The 19036-nt window shown below is 59.7% G+C and overlaps 4 protein-coding genes across 14 annotated transcripts; 3 read left to right on the forward strand and 1 right to left on the reverse strand.

Moving 5' to 3' along the window:
* Nucleotides 1–426: 426 nt before the first annotated feature.
* Nucleotides 427–3830, forward strand: DNAJC4 (DnaJ heat shock protein family (Hsp40) member C4). Of its 4 annotated transcripts, XM_024987678.2 has the most exons (8): nt 427–659; nt 817–909; nt 1689–1782; nt 2273–2457; nt 2612–2776; nt 3242–3361; nt 3450–3536; nt 3628–3830. In XM_024987678.2, the coding sequence occupies exons 2-8, from the start codon at nt 833–835 to the stop codon at nt 3728–3730; spliced, it is 831 nt and encodes a 276-aa protein (XP_024843446.1). In that variant the 5' UTR covers nt 427–659; nt 817–832; the 3' UTR covers nt 3731–3830. The 4 variants fall into 4 exon arrangements, with proteins under 4 accessions (XP_024843446.1, XP_059739075.1, XP_005227275.1 ...); XM_059883092.1 differs by having other exon boundaries at nt 427–909; XM_005227218.5 differs by lacking the exon at nt 3242–3361 and having other exon boundaries at nt 427–486.
* A 348-nt stretch (nt 3831–4178) lies between these two features.
* On the forward strand, nt 4179–7585 carry VEGFB (vascular endothelial growth factor B). Of its 2 annotated transcripts, NM_174487.2 has the most exon segments (7): nt 4346–4500; nt 5028–5070; nt 5412–5608; nt 5774–5847; nt 6040–6075; nt 6422–6556; nt 7151–7585. In NM_174487.2, coding segments are annotated over 7 exon segments (567 nt in total). In that variant the 5' UTR covers nt 4346–4440; the 3' UTR covers nt 7173–7585.
* A 1982-nt stretch (nt 7586–9567) lies between these two features.
* Nucleotides 9568–12502, forward strand: FKBP2 (FKBP prolyl isomerase 2). 7 transcript variants are annotated; one of them, NM_001113256.1, is made up of 6 exons: nt 9568–9681; nt 10932–11100; nt 11420–11532; nt 11654–11700; nt 12231–12266; nt 12361–12491. In NM_001113256.1, exons 1-6 carry the CDS (start codon nt 9620–9622, stop codon nt 12420–12422), a joined length of 489 nt encoding a protein of 162 aa, NP_001106727.1. In that variant the 5' UTR covers nt 9568–9619; the 3' UTR covers nt 12423–12491. The 7 variants fall into 7 exon arrangements, with proteins under 7 accessions (NP_001106727.1, XP_024843023.1, XP_059738971.1 ...); NM_001037481.1 differs by lacking the exon at nt 9568–9681 and adding an exon at nt 10076–10086; XM_005227148.5 differs by lacking the exon at nt 9568–9681 and adding an exon at nt 10138–10213 and having other exon boundaries at nt 12361–12502.
* A 398-nt stretch (nt 12503–12900) lies between these two features.
* On the reverse strand, nt 12901–15311 carry PPP1R14B (protein phosphatase 1 regulatory inhibitor subunit 14B). Its single transcript, XM_024987400.2, is given in 6 exon segments — nt 12901–13235; nt 13324–13356; nt 13657–13740; nt 14770–15051; nt 15053–15159; nt 15162–15311. Coding segments are annotated over 6 exon segments (609 nt in total). The 5' UTR covers nt 15196–15311; the 3' UTR covers nt 12901–13166.
* Between the last annotated feature and the right edge of the window lie 3725 nt (nt 15312–19036).

A 19036-nucleotide genomic window follows, 5' to 3' on the forward strand; every position in this document is an offset into this window, starting at 1 on the left:
GACCCGGGTTTGATCCCTGGGTCGGGAAGATCCCCTGGAGAAGGAAATGGCTACTGACTCCATTATTCTTGCCTGGAAAATCCTATGGACAGAGGAGCCTGCAGCGGGGCTATGCGCAGGGTCGCAAAGAGACACGATCGAGCGACTAATTTTCACACTTCATTTTACGGGGTGGAAACTGCTTTGTGAAATGCGTCTCGGTGCAGAGTGGAGTAACAGCTGTGTCCGAAGGAGTGAACAACAGAGGTTGAGCTGAAAGCCGCACTCAGAGCAGGACCAGTCCCGCCGGTTCCCGGGTGGGCACCGGCGCCTCTCTGCAAGCCCTCCGGCCTGGGCGAGGCGTCAAAGGCCAATGGTCGTTCGGGGGAGGGGCTTCGCCGCACTGACGCCCCTTCTGGCCTGTGGGCGTGTCTGGCTGTCTTAGCCAATAAGAGTGCGGAGGCGGGGCCTGGGTAAGAGCAGGAAACGGCAGCCGCGGCGGAGTCTGTGAGTGCAACGAGGGCGGGGCTTGGTGTGGCTCCTCCTGCACCCGCCCCCCCAATACTCCCAGGGTGGGGAGGGGGTCTCCGCGTCCAGGGCTAGTGGCCCAGACACCGAGACGAATGTGGAGGGGGGTCTTGGACGCACGGGGCAGAGGCGGGGACGGGGCCAGAACACAGGTCTGGTCTTCAGCAAAAAGGCTCCAAACGCCCCTGAGCCCCCGCGGGCCTGCTTCAGTTTCCCTTCGCATCTAAACAGGGCCAGCACCCCCCGCTCCCCATTTCCTCCAATTCAGGGGATCCCATCCCACTCCTCTTTGTGGTCTCTTTTCACCAGCTGCCCGCCTGCCGCCATGCTGCCCCTGCGCCTATGCCGGCTGTGGCCCCTCAACCCTCCCCTTTGGTTCTTCGCAGCGGCTGCCCGGCAGCGGTGAGTCGGGCCCCCGGGATCCGGCCCGGTCGTTCAGTAGGTTCTTGTTGCTGGCCTGCCCAATTCTAGGCGCTGCGCTAGGTGCTGGGATAGCTCTGTGTCAGGCGCCTTACAGATTTGTCGGGTTACTCTCACCTTCACTGCTGAAGACACAGTATCAGAGATTAAGGAATAACCCCCAGGGTCATACAGATATAAAATTTGAACCCAAGTCAAACCCAGTGCCCTTCCTACAACTCAGGTGGTTGTTAAGCATCACTGTGCATAACACAGGAGGGCTGCGGGGGGCGGCGTGGTGGTGGTGGGGGGGTGCTTACAAAATTGCAGATTCCTGGGCCCTACTTGGAGATTCTGATTTGCAGGAATGAGGTGGGGCTCAATAATTTTTTTTTTTCTTTTGGGCGCACTGAAGGGCATGCGGGATCTTAGTTCCCCTGACCAGGGATGGAACTCAGGCTCCTTGAGGTGGAAGCCCTGAGTCTTAGCTACTGGACCGCCAGGGAAGTCCCAAGAATTTATTTTAAAAAACATGATCAAAACCAAAATATAATTTTCAGGTGTTTCTGATGCAAGGAGTCTGAAAACTACACTTGGAGACATTTTGATCTGCCCCATACCTGAAACACTCAAAAAGGGAGGGATGATTTACAGAGATTATCCTTGGTACCTGGCTCAACCCTGAGCACCAGGATGCTGAGTCAAAGGGTGGCCCAAGTGGGTAGGGAAGGGGTATCCCTGTGTCTTCCTTAGCCCTGGCAGGATTGGGCCTCTCTCCACAGGTCTGGCCCCAGTAACTACTATGAACTCTTGGGGGTGCAGCCTGGTGCCAGCACTGAAGAAGTTAAACGAGCTTTCTTCTCCAAGTCCAAAGAGGTACCAGTGGTTTTAAGCGGAGAGGGGGAAGGGAAGTCTGAGCCAGATGGGGTATGCTTCAAATTCTCAGAAATGGAGCTGAGAAGCTCACTCTGGCTGGTGCACATTCCCTCAGCATTCACAGGTTGGGGGAGGTGCCCCATGGGGAGAGATCTGCCCATGTAGGAGGAAAGGCTAGGGGGCAGGAGCCAGGCCTGTCTGATGGGCTGGGCTTGGTTCTCTTGGCCTGCCTGCTCTTGAAAAAGCTGGATCCAGGACTTACAGTGAGAGCCAGGCAGCAGGTGGGAAGGACTTACACAAGGGGAGGAGGCAGAAGTCTGTGCTTCCTGACTCTGTGGTGGTTTACAGGGATGGGCAGGCCTGAGAGTGAGGGTCACTCCCCAGGAAGGGCCTCTGGGAATGACATGAGCCCTTGGCGATGGACATTATCAGGATGGGTCCCGGGAAGGGGCATGGAAAGGGAGATGAGGGGAGTCTTGCTCCACCCCAGCTGCACCCTGACCGGGACCCCGGGAACCCAGCCCTGCACAGTCGCTTTGTGGAGCTGAGTGAAGCATACCAAGTGCTGAGCCGTGAGCAGAGTCGCCGCAGCTATGACCACCAGCTCCGCTCGGCAGCTTCCCCAAAGTCTCCAGGAACCACAGCCCACCCCAGGTCTGCTCACCAGGCACACAGGTACAGTAGTCCAGACCCCAGCTCATGGGTCCCGGGACGGGGCGTGAAAAGGGAGATGAGGGGAGTGGAGGGGTGAGACAAGGCTGGGGAGCAGGAGCCAGGAGGCCTGTCTGGATGGGCTCATCCTTACACTGTCCCTTCTTCTTCCTCCAAGCAGTTCTGGGGCACCCCCCAATGAAAAATACTGGGCCCAGTTTCATAAAGTGAGGCCTCAGGGGCCAGAGTCCAGGCAGCAGCAGCACAAACACAACCGGCGAGTGCTGGGGTACTGCCTCCTGATCATGCTGGCCGGCATGGGCCTGCACTACGTCGCCTTCAGGTGCGTGTCTCCCTAGGGCGATGGGCAGGGGGCAGGAGGGTGGGCGAAGCCCAGCGTCAGGCACCTAACCACGCCACCCCTGTGACCTGCACCCTTGTGTGTCCCAAGCTAAGAACTGCATGAAATTGGTCTCCTCCAGAGCCCCTTCTGACTTGGCAAAGGCAGCTGTGCACTAAGAGCTCATGTCATTTCAGTTTTTTATCATTTGAATTTAAATTTTTGGTGCTAATCACCAGAGTGCTGGAGCCAACCAGAAAGCCTGCACAAGAAGGAAATGGGTCAAGCTGGGCCTTACCAGCAACTGCCCTCATTCATTCCTGCCACCCTCTCGTGCATGCCATGCCACTGAGCTTCAACAGTAGAGACACCTAAAGGCTGGTGCCCACTGCTAGCAGTGTGCCTAGTTCAGTGATCGAGTTAGAACAAACCTTTCTAGTCTCTTTCAAGGATCTCTCTGTCATTCAGAGCTGCTGTCATGACAGTCAGGGACCTGGGTCGCCATGAGATCCTGGACAAGTCCCGACCACTCTATGTCTCCTCACCTAGCACTGGCAGTTCGGCTGCGGTCCCCACAGGTGTAAAGCTGTGAGACCCTGGAGTGGAGGGGAGGGAAGTGAGACTTGGGGGACAGCAGAGATTGGCGGTCCCAGTGTTCTTTGTAACCCCTTTGCAGGAAGCTGGAGCAGTTGCATCGTAGCTTCATGGATGAGAAGGATCGAATCATCACAGCCATTTACAACGACACTCGGGCCCGGGCCAGGTCTGTCCCAGCTCTTTCCTGCCCTCCCTTCCCTGTGCCGGCACCACCTCCCAGGATCCCAGTCCCGACCACCCAGGTGCTCTCCCTGCAGGGCCAACAGAGCCAGGCTCCTGCAGGAGCAGCGGCAGAGGCAGCAGCTGCAGTCACCACCCGGGCCGCCCCAAGGCCCCGGGATCGTGCGCCCAGGCCCCTGAGTGGCTCACCTTGGAGAGCTCTCCTTGGATGGGGCCTGCAAGGTGCCCCCTTCTGGGATGCCCCACGCCCCAAAACGCGTGCAATAAAGTGATTCTCAGAGCTCTCGTCTGGCTCCCTCCTACAGGCCCAGCGCCCCCCGCCCCGGCCCCGCCCTCCAGGCTTTGGTGGCGGCAACCCGGGAGTCCGGCCCCCTGGGCGGTGCGTCCCCTTTCCCCTGCAGCGGCGGGAGGGGGGTGTGTGTGTGGGTGTGTGTATGTGTGTGTGTGTGTGTGTGGGTGGGTGTGTGTGTGTGTGTGGGTGTGTGTGTGTGTGTAGGGGGCGGGCCCCGCCGGCGGCCTCGCCCCCCCTCCCCCGCCCCGCCCCCGCCCCGCGGCCCGGTGGGGAGCGCGTGTCTGGGTCACATGAGCCGCCCGCCCGCCAGCCCGGGCCCGGCCCCCCGCCGCCCCCGCCGTCCCCGCCGTCCCCGCCGTCCGCCGCCACCACCGGCCGCCCGCCCGCTCGGCTCCTTCGGCCGCCGCTGCCGCCGCTGCGTTGCGTTGCGCTGCCTGCGCCCAGGGCTCGGGAGGGGGCCGCGGAGGAGCCGCCCCCCGCACCCGGTCCCCGCCCGCCGCGCCCGGGCCCGCGCCATGGGGCTCTGGCTGCCGCCGCCCCCCGCGCCGCCCGGCTAGGGCGATGCGGGCGCCCCCGGCGCGCGGCCCCCGCGGGCACCATGAGCCCCCTGCTCCGCCGCTTGCTGCTCGCCGTGCTTCTGCAGCTGGCCCCCGCCCAGGTACGTGCGTCCGAGACATCCCGCCCGCCCGCCGTGCCCTCTCTCAAGGTTGGCGGAAGTAGGAAGGCGCGGGTTCTTGGGGATCCACGGCGGCGTCTCGGGAGCCCAGCCCGGGCATCCCCCGGGAGGAGTCCCTCCTCGCCCGCCCGCCAGACTCCCGGGCCACTCCCCCGCCCCACCCCGTCCCCTGGGCGCAGCCGGGGGCGGGGCCGCCTCGGTGCCTGGCGGACGCGGTTCGGCGCCCACTGTGCCCCTTCCTGATCTGGGGCCTGGAGAACTAGCCCGGACTCCAGGCTTGGAGATTCGAGGCTGCTGCCAGAGCGGGCCTGGCGGGTAGTAGCCGGGGCAGGTCCCAGGTGGCGTGGAGAGGACAGGTAAAGCTAGAGTGACCCCAGGAACAGAGCAGTTTGGAAAACTGTCAGAGGGGAGTTGAAGCCTCCTGACTGCAAGGGCAGAGCCCTGGGGAGAAAGACATTGCCAAGCCCTTCCTGGAGTGCATCTTGGTCCAGATTTCTTCTCTCCTACAGGCCCCCGTCTCCCAGCCTGATGCCCCTGGTCACCAGAAGAAAGGTAATAGTAACAGAACTTTGCACCAGCCGGCGCTCAGAACATTTGCTTCCAGCCCTGATTGCAGACTCCATGTATTTCTCATCTTGTGTAATCACAGCCTCTCTGTAAGATGCAAACTCTTTAATTCTGCCCATTTCACAGAAGAGCAGATTGAGGCAGTGGGATGCCTGGCATCTGGATGAACAGGGCAAGGAAGACAGATTGGGTGGGCAGAAGCGGGGGCTAGTGGAGGGTAGCTGTGACGGGGGAACTAAGAACAGCTTCTGGACGCAGGGACAGAGGAGCCAGGGGGCAGCTGCAGGAAACTCTGGGGGACTTAACCCTTACTCATCTGCCCCTAGTGGTGTCATGGATAGACGTGTATGCTCGTGCCACCTGCCAGCCGCGGGAGGTGGTGGTGCCCCTGAACATGGAGCTCATGGGCACTGTGGCCAAGCAACTGGTGCCCAGCTGCGTGACAGTGCAGCGCTGTGGCGGCTGCTGCCCTGACGATGGCCTGGAGTGCGTGCCCACTGGGCAGCACCAAGTCCGAATGCAGGTAGGGGGCAAGGGGAGTGTGCCTGGATGGATGCTGGCATTCTGGGGACTGAGGAGGTGGCGGCCAGAGCCCTGGGCAGTGGGCAAGGTGTTCTCATCCCTCCAGCCCTGGAGCGCCCCCTTCCCGTCTCTCTCACTGTGTCTCTCCCTGTTCTCCTGAGCCCAGATCCTCATGATCCAGTACCCAAGCAGTCAGCTGGGAGAGATGTCCCTGGAAGAACACAGCCAGTGTGAATGCAGGTGCCAGTGAGGCCCCACCTCGGAGTTCGCAGAGATCAGGCTTAGGGGGTGCTGGGTGGGCGGTACACCGCAGCGGGGACAAGGTTTCCAAGGGTAGAGCGGGGCAGGCCTGGGATCGAGGGCAAGAGAGTGGAGAATGCTTGGCTTCCTGATCCTCTCTGTCCTTGTCTCTGTCTGTCTCTTACTTTTCAGACCAAAAAAACGAGAGAGTGCTGTGAAGCCAGACAGGTGAGTCCTGGGCTCTTGCTGGGGTGGGGTCGGAGCCCAAGCTTAGTGCCCAGAAAGTCACATGTGGCTGGGGCAGGGGGTGTTAGGGTGTGTCAGGAAGCTGTGGTCCCCTCCCCTCCTTCTCCTCCCCGGCCTGTCCCCACCTTCCTCCTTTTTCTCTGCTCCCCAAGACTCTGTGCTCTTCCCTGACCCCAGCCCCTGGGAAGACTTCCTTCCCACCCGAGACATGTTGCTTCTCCTCCTAGGGCTTCCACTCCCCACCACCGTCCCCAGCCCCGCTCTGTTCCGGGCTGGGACCCTGCCCCTGGAGCACCCTCCCCAGCTGACATCACCCATCCCACTCCAGCCCCAGGCCCCTCTGCCCACGCTGCCCCCAGCGCCGCCAGCGCCCTGACCCCCGGACCTGCCACTGCCGCTGCCGACGCCGCAGCTTCCTCCGTTGTCAAGGGCGGGGCTTAGAGCTCAACCCAGACACCTGCAGGTGAGGAGTTGGGAGTGGTGTCCAGGCCCTTCCTGGAGCAGGTCCAGGTGAGCCAGCCGGTGGGAGAAGAGCCAGGGAAAGGGAAGCTTTGACCGGGTTGAACAAATATTGACCCAGCACCTAGTTGGCACTGTGGTCAGCAAAAACAAGGCTCCTGTTCTAATGTGGGAGTCAGACACATGATGCCAACAGAGGATGTCAAGGGCTGTGGTGAGCGGTACCTGACATCATCTCTGAGAGGCTAGAGACATCCTGGAAGAGGTGACATCACCAGGAGTGTCAATGGAAAGACAGCCTTCCTGCTCTGAACCGTCTCAGAAACGCCTATGGTAGACGTTGATGTTCTACCTTACAGGCTCCGGCAGGCCAGGAGATGTAGTGGAACCCTGGTCCACTCTCGTCCAAGGCGCTTCTCTCCACCCCTCCCTTCCACAGCGGGGTCATGGGGTGGCATTGTGTGGGCCGGGCCAGCTGGGGCTTCCCAGGAGTGTTAGGGGAGAATGGGGTTCACAGAAGGTAACAAGCGGGTGCGTCTAGAGAAACAGGGGCTGAGCTTTGGGGCCAGCGTGAACAGACCCCTTCTTCCCCTCTCAGGTGCCGGAAGCTGCGAAGGTGACAAACTGCTTTTCAGACTCAGTGGGGCCCCTAGCCTCACAGCCCTCCCCCCAGAGAGGGCAGGAGGGCAGCCTGGTGAGAACCGTCCAGTCGCCAAGACCTCAGCCTGGGCAGAAGCTCCTCCGGGACCTGGGCCTCTTGGAGGGCCTTCCAGCTGCCCCTTGTCTCTCCAAGGCTGCCATCCAACAACGTGGACAGAGTTGGATGAGGAGACCAAGAGGGGTCACATACCAACCTGGAAGAGAATGGGGTCCCGACTCAGATTTAAACCACCTTGTACAAGTGAGCATCTAACAGCTGGCTCCTCTGTCCCCTCACTGAGAAGACCCCAATCCTCTACAAAAATGTGGGAGTTGGGCTTCAGCGCAGGAACTGTGAACCCCAGTCCTGATAAAAGAGATGGAAGGAACTGTCCCTGCCTGTGTCACTGTCTGTCACTGTCCAGGCTGGCTGGTTTGGACATCAACGTCTGCATTGTACTGACACGGAGCTTGGAGGAGATGAGGTCCAAAGACCCCCCACAACCAGTCACAGTGCCAGAATCGTGCATTCTTTACTTTCATGTTGCGCTAACGGGTCCTGCTCCTGTGTCCATCACAAGGGTTCCTTTCTGAAAGGAGATGGCCAGTGAGCTTGAGGTGGGACTCACCTCTGCCAAGTGACACCTCAGCTGTCACTGCCCCTCTTCCTGAGCCTCACATGTGCACACAGAGGGAGCAGATGATCATTGTGGTCTGGGCCCTTGGGTGCCAAGAAAGTTAAGAGTCATGTAATAGAAAAGAACATTCATCTTCCCTGCCAGGCTACACTCTGTGTTTGCAACTTTTTGCTTCATGTAGCTTAACTCCATATTTTTTCAACTGCAGTCTTCACTCTCACCTCCCTTGCACCTTGGGCTCCCCTCCCCATGCTCTACTTGGTACTCCCCTGACCTTTATGTGACCCAGCCCAAACTCAGTGGTCAGCTTTCCGCCTGCACCCTCTAGTGCCCCTGGGGCTCAGTGGGAAGGGGGTGAGCTGAAAGGCAACCTTGGCCACCAGTACTTTGCCCCACCAAGGCAGAACATTCAGGGCAGGGTTTACCCCAAAGCAGTTACCTAATGGAGGCCTTCTCTGAAGTCATAGAGGAAGGGGTAGTGATCTTGTTAGGCCCAAACCAAGAGTGGCGTTAAACCAGAAGAGACGAAAGTTCAGTTAGAGTGAGACCTCCCAAACCCATTTAGCTTGTCCAATGAGCATGTGCTTTGTATGTGCCTTCTCACCAAGCCCTCAATTCTGAGGTCATTGTTGTGATCATCTTTTCTTCAACTGAGGAGATAAGCTCGGAAAGGCTGATTGACTTGAGGATTTGGCCTCAGATCATCCATCTCCCTAACATTAAACTTAGGTTTCGCTGCCTCTCAATTGTAGGCTCAGTCTGCCTGCAATGTGAGAGACCTGGGTTCAATCCCTGGGTTGGGAAGATCCCCTCGAGGAGGGCATGGCAACCCACTCCAGTGTTCTTGCCTGGAGAATCCCCATGGACAGAGGAGCCTGGCGGGCTGCAGTCCATGAGGTCAAAGAGTCGGACACGACTGAGCGTCTAAGCACAACTGCAGGTTCATTACTTTGGTGGAACCTCCCAGGTGTACCAGTGAAAACGAATCCACCTGCCAATGCAGGAGAGGCAGGTTTGATCCCTGAAGTAGGAAATGGCAACCCACTCCACTATTCTTGCCTGGGAAATCCCATGGACAGAGGAGCCTGGTGGGCTATAGTCCATGGGGTCACAAAGAGTCGGACGCGACTGAGCGACTAAGCACACACATGTTTCTTCCTGGGTGCTGAAGTGACTGGAAATAAGTCTGGATGGGGAATGGACCCAGCCGGACTGTTGCAGTCATGACTCAGGGTTATTGTGCCCCGGGTAGAAGCAGGCCTGGATGCTGGAAGAAGAAAAAGCTAAGCGCATTTGCTGTGGGCCTAGCTGTGCACATTACTGGGGGACTCCAACAGGGACCCTGTGGGGTCGATGTTATCAAGCCCGAGTCACCAGGCCAAGAAACTTCTTCAAGGTCACACAGTCAATGAGTGGCAGACCCAGGATTCAAACCCAAGGCTCACTCTGAAGCTAGGCTCTTTCCACAGCAACTGAGGACTGTGGGTCAGAAGAGGCCCAAGGGCAATCAGGAGCGTCAAGCTGGGGGCGACATAAAATGGCGTCTCAAGACCCCCTCCGGGAACCCGCGCCCGCCTGACCTTAATTTCACCTTAAACGGAAGTGCCTTCGGCCCTTTCGGAAGTCACTTTCACCTTACCTTAAGGACTACAAAGCCACCGGAGGTGACGTATAGGTCACATGGTGCCTCGGGGGCGTGGCTAGGGAAGAAACCACCCCAGTGGGCGTCTGGCCGCGGGTTTTGCACGGTCCAATGAGGGCGGGCTGCGTGGCCAGGTCTGGTGGCGACGATGACGCGCCTGCGCAGAGACGGCGGCACGACTGGGGTTGACTCCGGGGGCGCGGCGAGGAGGTGAGCGGGGGCCACAGCCCGGGCTGGGGGGAGCCGGGGTACAAGAGGGAAGACTGGATCAGGCGGGGCAGGAGCGGGCTGGGGCTCCGAGTGTCAACGAGGGATAGGTCACGAGGAAATTGACTGTTGGGGGTTCCGAGCTGTCCTGGGATGCCGCAGGGGGAGGGTTCTCACGCCTCAAGGGGCGGGACTCCGGGAGTTGGGGCGGGAAGTCTAACGGCAACGGGTGGAACTTCTCAACTGGCGCCGGTGGGAGGCGGAGCTCGAGGCCTGGAGGCGGGGCTAGGACCGGTGCGGGGTGGAGACTGGTCCTTGGAGGAGGAGCTAGAAGAGGCGGAAGGAGGAGCCTCGGGTTTGGAGGCCGAGGAGGAAGGAACCCAGGCGCTGGGGGCGGGGCTTCAGCCGGTGAGTGGCGCGGCTACCGTCCAGGAAAAGGGGTCTAGTTCTGTCGGGGGCGGGGATACAGGGTCGGGGGCGGAACCACGCCCTCTAAAAGGTGGGGTTAAGGAGCCTAGCGAAGGGGTAGGCCCAGGTAATGGCCCGGGGCGTCCACGCGGGGGCGGTCTCCGCGGTGGCCGTGCCTGGGGACGCAGTAGGCCTAGAACTCCCCCGGGAGAGGTGGTGTGGGTGGAGCGGGCTCGGCGGCCACCCGACACGGGACCAGTCTGGGTGCCCCGCAGGCCCCCGAGGGCTCAGAGTTGGGGCGGCGCCTCGGGCGGAGGCACAGGCTCAGCCTGGGGGGTACCCCCGGAGGACAAGGGCTCCCCGGAGCCACCCAGTGGCGACGTGTGGGTGCCTCGGGGCCGACCCCCTGCGGCAGCCGCAGATGTGTGGGTGTGCTGGGCGGGAGGCAACTGGGTGTGGCGTGAATGGGGTCGCCCGGTCGGGGCAACCGCTCTGCAGCCAGATAGGGTCTGGACTTTGCGGAAGGGGACGGGTGGGAATTGAAAAGCAGAGCTGGGGACCGGGAGGGACGGAAGGGCAGGGGGTGAGCAAAGGGGCGGGACCCTGGCTGCTGTGGCCTCCCCTGACCCCCTCTCCCCGCTGCTGGGGTCCTCGGGCAAGCCCCCTTCTCACTGGACTGGTAAGTGTGGCCGTGGAGCCTGGGGGAGGGGGCGGTGATCCCGAACAAGGGGATCCCCAGGGGCAGGCAGTGTCCACGGTGGGGTGGAATCCTCCCGGTACCTGCCGGTATTCCATGCCCTCCCGTTCCTCTCCCCCGGTTGGTTGGTCGGGGTCTGTTCCCACAGAGAGATGAGGCTGAGCTGGGTCTTGACAGTACTGTCCATCTGCCTGAGCGCCCTGGTCACGGCCACAGGGACCGAGGGCAAACGGAAGCTGCAGATCGGAGTCAAGAAACGGGTAGACCACTGTCCCATCAAATCGAGGAAAGGGGACGTCCTGCACATGCACTATACGGTGGGTGAAGGGGTGGAGCTTTGGGGGCGGGGCTTTTGGGGACATGAAAGGAACCGGGAGCCAGGTTTCTCTGCCAAAAGGTGGATCTCTTGGGCAGGTCTTCTCATCTACTCTGCATGGTTCTGTCTTGCTCTTCACTGTCTACTCCCAGGTTGGCATCAGCAAGCAGTGCCAGTGTACTGTGAGCTGCCCAACGTTCTGTCTCCTGCTGGGACTATGGCCACCAATGCTGTGGGGTGCCACCTTGATGGGAAGAGCACTGGGGGTGGGGGTGTCAGAGCAGACCCCCCTCCTCACTGGCCTTCCCATGGTCTCACAGGGGAAGCTAGAAGATGGAACAGAGTTTGACAGCAGCCTGCCCCAGAACCAGCCCTTTGTCTTCTCCTTGGGCACAGGCCAGGTCATCAAGGGCTGGGACCAGGGGCTGCTAGGGTGAGTCGTGGGGCCATGGCTGTGGTCCAGGAGGTAAACTGTGGGAGGCAAGCCCCAGGGATGGGGGGAGGGAGCAAGGAGCCTGGTTGTTGCCACATGCTGAACATGTGTTGTCCTGCAGGATGTGTGAGGGGGAAAAGCGGAAGCTGGTGATTCCATCAGAGCTGGGTAAGAGGCTCTTTCGGAGTGGGGATAGGGAGTTCAGGGTGTATTATCCATGTAAGGGTGAAGGCTGATTTAGTCTCTGCATCCATCTCCACTCAATTCATTCAATCCATGCCACTTCCAAGTCCAGCCTTGTCCAGCAATGAGGACAGGGCAAGACCATTGGGACACTTGGCTCTGGAGCCAACTCTCTGACCTTTAGCAAGCCCCCTCCCATTTCCCTGGTGGCTCAAATGGTAAAGAAGATGCCTGCAATCCAGGTTCAGTCCCTGGGTTGGGAAGGAATTGGCAACCCTCTCCAGTATTCTTGCCTGGAGAATTCCATGGACAGAGGAGCCTGGCAGGGTACAGTTCATGGGATCACAAAGAGTCAGACGACTGAGCGACTAACTTGCCCTTGTTTTTTTTTTTCCCACCTCCATTTCTGGCCTAGTGCTAGGATGGGTAGAGGCTTAGCTTCAGCCTGGATGTCTGCGGAACACCTCACTCTGCCTGGCCACAGCTCATTCTGTTTCTTTGTGTTATCTTGGCAGGGTATGGAGAGCGGGGAGCTCCCCCAAAGATTCCAGGTAATAGACCTTTCTGCCCCCCTCCCCATCTGCTGCATCCATACTATCTCCGGGTGGCCCTAGTTCTCATTCTGCTCCCACCTCTCCCCTGCAGGTGGTGCAACCTTGGTGTTTGAGGTGGAGCTGCTCAAAATCGAGCGACGTTCAGAACTGTAGCCAAACTGGAGAGGGGCGGTGGAGAGGCCCCCATCAGGGACCAGACTGTTTAAAGAAAAAAAAAAAAAACTTAAAACACACGAAGTGAGCCTGTGTTTCTTTGTGGGCCCTGAGAGACTTAGAAACCGCAGCTTCAGCCTCCTCTCTCCCTCGACCCCCTTCCATCCCTCCCTTTCCTTTCCGGGCTGTAGAACCTTGGGGTCTAGTAGGCTCAGTAGCATGGAGGTCACAATGGCCAAGCCCTGGGTGGTATGGTGGCCCTTGTCCAGAAGGGAAGAGTATTCCTGCCTGCTGGCAGCAGCATGGCTCCTCCCCAGCTCCCCAGCCACTTCCAGCTCCTAGTCTGGGAGCCAGCACTGGGCTATCGCCATGGCTACATGGCCCTCAGGAAGGCCTGCGGTCACCTGGGGAGAGCTGAGCTGGCAGCAGTCGGAGAGCAGTGTGTCCCCCCTAAAAGAGACCAGACGAGCCTGTGAACTGCACCAAAGGCGTATCCTAGCTTTATTAAAGGGCCCGCGCCGCAGTCAATATAAAAACACAAAAAGTCCCATCAGTTTAATAATAATAAAAAACCCCAAAAATGGAAAACTGAGGGGGCAGGGAAGAGGCCCCTGGGCCAGGGGCACGGGGAGCCCTGCTCGTGGCACCAGGCCTGGCCGCAGGGCCCCCTGGTATTGCTGTTGCTATGAGGTCGGGGGGCAGCGATTGTCCTGTGGAGCCACCGCTCAGCTGGGTCGAGGACCCTTACTTCTTCTGGGGTGTGCTCAGCTTCTGCATGCCCCGGATCTTGTCCAGCAGGCCAGAGATGAAGGCCTGGAGGGAGGGAGGACATTAAGGAGACAAGACCCCAGGAGGACAGGACCCCAAGCTCCTCCACCCTCTGGGGAAACCACTTCCTTACCTCAGTGGGTTTGTAACAGTCAACCAGCAGCTCCTAGTGGGGCATGGGGAGAAAGGATAACTGTGAGTCTCCAAAACACGGACCTAGAGTTCACCCACACCCTGTTCCAAGGCACTGGAGATGCCACGGCTACTGAACAGCTCAGCAAGTACCACTGGCCCCATTTGGTGGAGGCCAAAGCTGAGTCCAAGAAGATCATAGAGCTGACTGCCGCAGATCAAGGAAGGCCTGCCTCCAGAGGCTTGCCGACCCAACAATGGGCAGACCGCCTCCCTGCAGCCCTTTAGCCCCTGCTCCCCTGACCTGGCCCTGCTGCCCTCCAGCCCCTCTTACCTTGACCCTGGCAGCCCGGGTATCATCGCTTTCCATGTCCAGGAGTTCATCCACGTCGATTTCCAGCTCTGGGATCTCCTCTTCCTGGGGTAGGGGTGGGGGAGGAAGGAGAGACAACGGCCTGAGTTGGGAGAGAGGGTGTGAGAGGGGCTCTGGCTGAGGCCCCTGCCCTACTGCAGATGGGAGCCAGCCCTCTTTGCCCAGCAGACAGCGGCAGCTGCTCCGAGGAAGAAAACAGATCAGGCCTGTGCCAAGGCAAACTGCCCAATGTGGGGGGGAGCTTCCTGTCCTTGCCAGTTGGGCACCCTGGGTGCCAGACGGCTAGGGCTGGGGATCCTAGGCTGGGAACCCTGCAGATGTGTCTCCCCAATTTCTATGTCCCCCATCTCAACCAGAGCACAGATAGGGCCAGCTGCCCCAACTCATCAGGCCCCCTTCCCCTCCCCCAAACACCTGTCATAGCTTCCCAGGAGTGGGGAGGAAGTGAAGGGTGAGGGGTCAGTGGGAAGGACCCAGGCCTGGTTAAAGGGGAAACAAAGAGCCCATGCTTTGCTGAGGGAGGGGGTGCCTGCCACCCTCCTCCCCCAGGAAGCATCTCTCCTGTCTGGAGCCAACTGCATTCCAGGGCTGGGCCAGGGTAGGCAGCACAGGGCAAGCCCACTCCTCCACCCTGGCCCCCGGGGCCTGAGTCACCACTTGAGCAAGGAAGGAGTCACAGGGTGGAGAACCAGAACCCAGAGAGTGGGCTAGCTTGCCCCCCATGCCAAGATGGACTCCAGATTAGCCCATTAGAAACAGGCAAGACACATAAACCCCAACAACTGGGTTGGCTAGTGCCTTAAACTGGTATAGGCTCGCAAGCCATAGGTAGCTCTCCTTGCCCAGCCAGCCTAGACTAGCCCCAGGTCTCTTGTCCAAGGCAGCGAATAAGAAAGAAGTGACTTAGGTCAGACAAGAAAGAGCATACATTGGGGGCGGGGAGTACAGAGAGCAAGGGAGCGCGCTTAAGCTGGATGCCCACTGACGCCGGGTGACAGGCGGGCTCAAGGTGGGGTTTCCAGGAGGCCCGAATCGGAACAGGTTTAGGGTGTCGGCGCAGGGTGGGGGACACACCTGGCAGTCGTAGAGGCGAGTGAGCTGCTCCAGGATCCACTCTTCCAGGTTGAGGCGCTTCCGTAGCTCCTTGCGGTCGTACTTGACCGTGACCTTCCCTTGGCGCCTCACTGGGCCCTCGTCGTCCGCGCCGCCCGGGCCCTCGCCTGCAGCCCCAGGGGGGCTCTGAAAGTAGACGCGGGGCCCTGGGCCGCCACTCCCCGGTCCGGGGGCCGGGGCCGCCAACGCCGCGCCCCCCGCGGGGCCGCTGTCCGCCATGGCGGCCGCCGGGGCCACGTGCGCGCGTCGGGCCCCTCCCTGCGCCGCCGCCTCCCGGACGCCCGCCGGCTGGCTCCGGGCCGCTGGATCGGGTTAGCTCGTGAGCTCGGCTCCGCGCGGCTCCGCGGCGAGGGCGGCGGCGGGGGTGCCCGGGGGCAGCTGCAGCATGCGGAGCCCCCGGGCCTGGCCTGGCCGCGCCCCGCCCCCTCCCCACTGATCCGCCCGCCCTTTGTCCCCCGCGGCCGCCGCCCGAGCCGCCGCAGCCGAAGCCGCTTTCTCTGTCTGGATCGCTTCCCCCGCCCCCCGACCACACCCCCTTAAAGGGCCAGTCCTGTAGCTTGCCCCTCACCCCTACCCCGCCCCCGGACAGGGGTTAGGGGAGGATCTAGTCCTCAGAGGTTTGGGCCTAGCTGTCCCCTCTCCCTTTAACCTTCCTGCCCTACACTTAGGCGTTCTAAGCGCCCGGTGCGAGGATTTACTCTCCAATGGGGAACCTAGTATTCTGTCCTCATTGGAGCAAAAATAGGGGCCGCCTGAGAATGGAGGGGAATGGGCACTGTATACAGGACAGAGGTCCGAGGAGGAGACCTGGGAGCGCCACTCGCCTCCCTTCTGGGTCCTCCGGCCCTCGGCCAGAGGGGGGACAAGAGGCGTCTTCGCGCTGACAGACACGTGGACCGGGCTCCCGGGGGTGGAGGGATGGAGAAGACGGACAGGCGCTGCCCAGGTCACTGGACGCCCCCCTCCTTGGGGTTCCGCGCACCCCATGATGGAGGCCTAGGTTGTGGGTGAGCTGAGACGGCCGAGCGGCCTGAAGGGCCAGACCCCAGGCAGCCACCGCCCACCGGCCAAGATGGCGGTTGAGGATGGGATTGTGGGAAATGTAGTTCACAGAGTCCTGCCCCGCATGGCTGCCCCTCCCCCACAGCGGAGCCCGGGCGGGGAAAACTTGTCTGGAGCGCCCTCGTAGGGCTGGTCTCCACAGGGCGCGGTCCTCCGCACTCCGCAATCTCGTGTGTGTGCAAACTGAGGCTTAAAGAACTGGTAAGTGGAGGAGCCAGTACTCAGAATAATAAAGATAATAATAACTGCTGACCCTAATATGAGTTCCACATAGTCGGTTCCAGCGTGAGGGAACCTCAAGCTCTCCGGTAGATTCCCAGCCCTACGGCTTCCTCTGTCCTTCAGATCTCACAAGGGCCTTACCGGGCCCACCTCTCTTAAGCAGACCCTGTGCCTTGTTCCCGCAGCCAGTTTGATTTTTTATATTTTTAAATAGTGTCTCTCAGTCACTGGTTCATTGTCCGTCTCGCACTTCTCAACTATGAGCGCTGTGAGGCTGAGACCTGTCTGGCCCTTGTTTACTGCTGATACCCATGATTGAGTGGACCCGCTCAGCTTCAAACCACATGGATCTGGCAAATTAACTGACTTGCTGAACTCTCAGCACCTAGGTCAGACTCATAGTCGGTGTTTAATTGGTTGAACAAATGATCGAATGAAAGGCTTCCTGTGTGCCTCCATTTCCTCCGAAGGTTGTGGCAAAGATTAAATAGGAAAGGACGTGGAAGTTTCAGTGATTGCACCACAGAGGTTAAGTCACACACCCAGATAGCAATGGAGCTCAGCTTGTCTACGCAGGCCCCCTGACACAAAGTCACTGCTCCTACTGCCACACAAGGTTGTGCAACTCCGTTTCAGATGCTTCCACAGACCACAGAGGACAGGCTCACCCTCTGCAGTCCCAAGCAGAGTCTCCAGGTCCTAGAGACACTAAGTCCCAGCCCCTCTGGATGCCAGAGACACCCTCTGCAGCAGATGGGGTTCAGAAAGAGGTTGACACTGGCCCAAGTTCATACAGCTGGCGTGATGCTGCACACACAGTGAAACCCAGGACTTTAGGCTGACCTTGAGGTTGGAGAGTACAGACAAGGAGGAGGCAGTGGCTGAGAATGGTGTGTGTGGTGATGGTGGTGGTGGGATTCATGCCAGGTGGGCTTCTCCCTGAAAGGCCTGAGCAGGGGGCACATGACTCAGGTGGCTCAGCGATGGGCTGATATCTTCTCCCTCCCCAGCTCCCCTCGGGCCTTAGTCTCTCTTCGGCCAGCCTCAGGGGCCAGGGAAGGGCTGACCCTTCTGTGGTTTAGGCAGGACCCACCCTATCTAAGAGAGTCCCATCCCCAGCCTGGCTTCTGACTCTGAGCTTGGCCTGATGGGAGAAGCAATTTACCAAATCCAAATTCCCCACCATGCCCCACCTCACCCCACAGGGGTGGGTTTGCTCTTTTTAAACTGGAGCACTGATTCAGGCCTGGGGATGGTGGGGGCAGGGGAGGCTTGCAGTAAAGAGGGAGGCTATATTATAGTTCGCTGTGAGAATGAAACCTATAGGTGATGAAGGCTTGGGGACCAGTCCCAGCTCTGTCCCTCCAGATGCTATGACCCTGAGCAGTGATCTTCCTGTCTCTCTTTCCCTCAAGGCTGGTGGGAAGGCCTCCTGTCATTTCCAAATTTCATGGTGTCCCCTGAGGGGTCTCTAGGCTGAACAGGGAAGACAGAGCCAGGGACGCTCTTCCTGAATCCCTCTGTCTATCTTCTGTGCCACCTCCAGGACACTCCCAGATTCCTCAGGCTGACTCCCCTATCTGTCCAATCCCTCCCCATGGCCACCTACTCTATGTTAGCGTAGACAGCCATGATGGCCTGCAGCTGCCTTGGAGGCTTGACTGCCTAGCACAAAATCTTGGAGTGGAATAACTGGGTCCAAATCCTACTTCTGCCCTAGGCTGAGAGGCCCTGGGCCAGTCACGTACCTACCCTGAGCCTCTTCAAAGGGGCTGATTCCGCTGACTTCTGGTGATTTGCAGCTGAGGTCGGTGCTCCAAGACCATATCCCAGCCCTTAGTTTCCTGTCTCAACCTGTCCCTGTGCTGCTCTTCATCCTTCCAGCCCCAGGCTGTAGCCTCCCCAGCCCCACCTCTCCTGGGGTCCTGGCCCCTCTCCCCCAGAGAGCAGCTGAGGCTGCTTTCAGCACTTCCTAAAGCAGAGGCCCTAGGGAGGGTCCCGTGGCTGAGACCGCTCCCTTAATCAAGGGTAGAGGCCGGAAAGACTGCGTTCCTTCCACCATTACGGCTTGCCGAGAAACCCTATTACCATTACTAAGGCAGGAAGAAAGTGTGCAAGGAGGATGGAGCCCTCTAATGGGGGTTGCCCTGGCCTCCAGAGACGCGGTGGGTGGGGAGGGCCTCAGGCCCAGGAAACAGGCTCCCATCTTGTTTTTCAAGAAGCTGCCGCCTAGAGCTTCTACCCCTAAGCTCAGGCCACGGCGCCAGGCCCTGCTGGCCCTGGCACTGGCTGGCAGGCCTCCTGGCCCAGAGCTGACCCATGTCCTTTCCACCCTCCTCCCTGGCATCTCCACAACCTGCTGTCCTTTCCTTAGATATCCAACTGTCTTAGATATCCAGTACCCAGGGGTCATCTCATACCCATTTGCCTATTTCATCCTCTGACAACCTCCAACTTCTGGACAAAGTGACGGAAGTACAAAGACTGGGTTCAGCCGGTAGACCTGCACCCAAGCTAGGGGAAGCAGAGGCCCATCTCTACCCTGCATGGCTACCCAGCGAGACCTCGTGGTCCCTGAGTCTCTGAGGGGTATGGCTCTGTTGCTCTGATGAGAGAGGACAAGGATCTTCAGTCTCTTCAAGGGCAAGGAGTAAAGACAGGACAGAACAGAAGCTGGCCTTCAAGACAGAGGGCTGCAATCCTCCTACCAAGCTGCGTGATCTTGAAGGTGAAGTCGCTCAGTCGTGTCCGACTCTTTGTGACCCCGTGGACTGTAGCCTATCAGGCTTCTCCATCCATGGGATTCTCCAGGCAAGAATACTAGAGTGGGTTACCATTTCCTTCTCCAGGGGATCTTCCCGACCCAGGGATCGAACCCAGGTCTCCTGCATTGGAGGCAGATGCTTTAACCTCTGAGCCACCAGTGTCCTTGGGCGAGTCCTTT

The sequence above is a fragment of the Bos taurus genome, chromosome 29 (assembly GCF_002263795.3).
Source record: "Bos taurus isolate L1 Dominette 01449 registration number 42190680 breed Hereford chromosome 29, ARS-UCD2.0, whole genome shotgun sequence".
NCBI lineage: Eukaryota > Metazoa > Chordata > Mammalia > Artiodactyla > Bovidae > Bos > Bos taurus.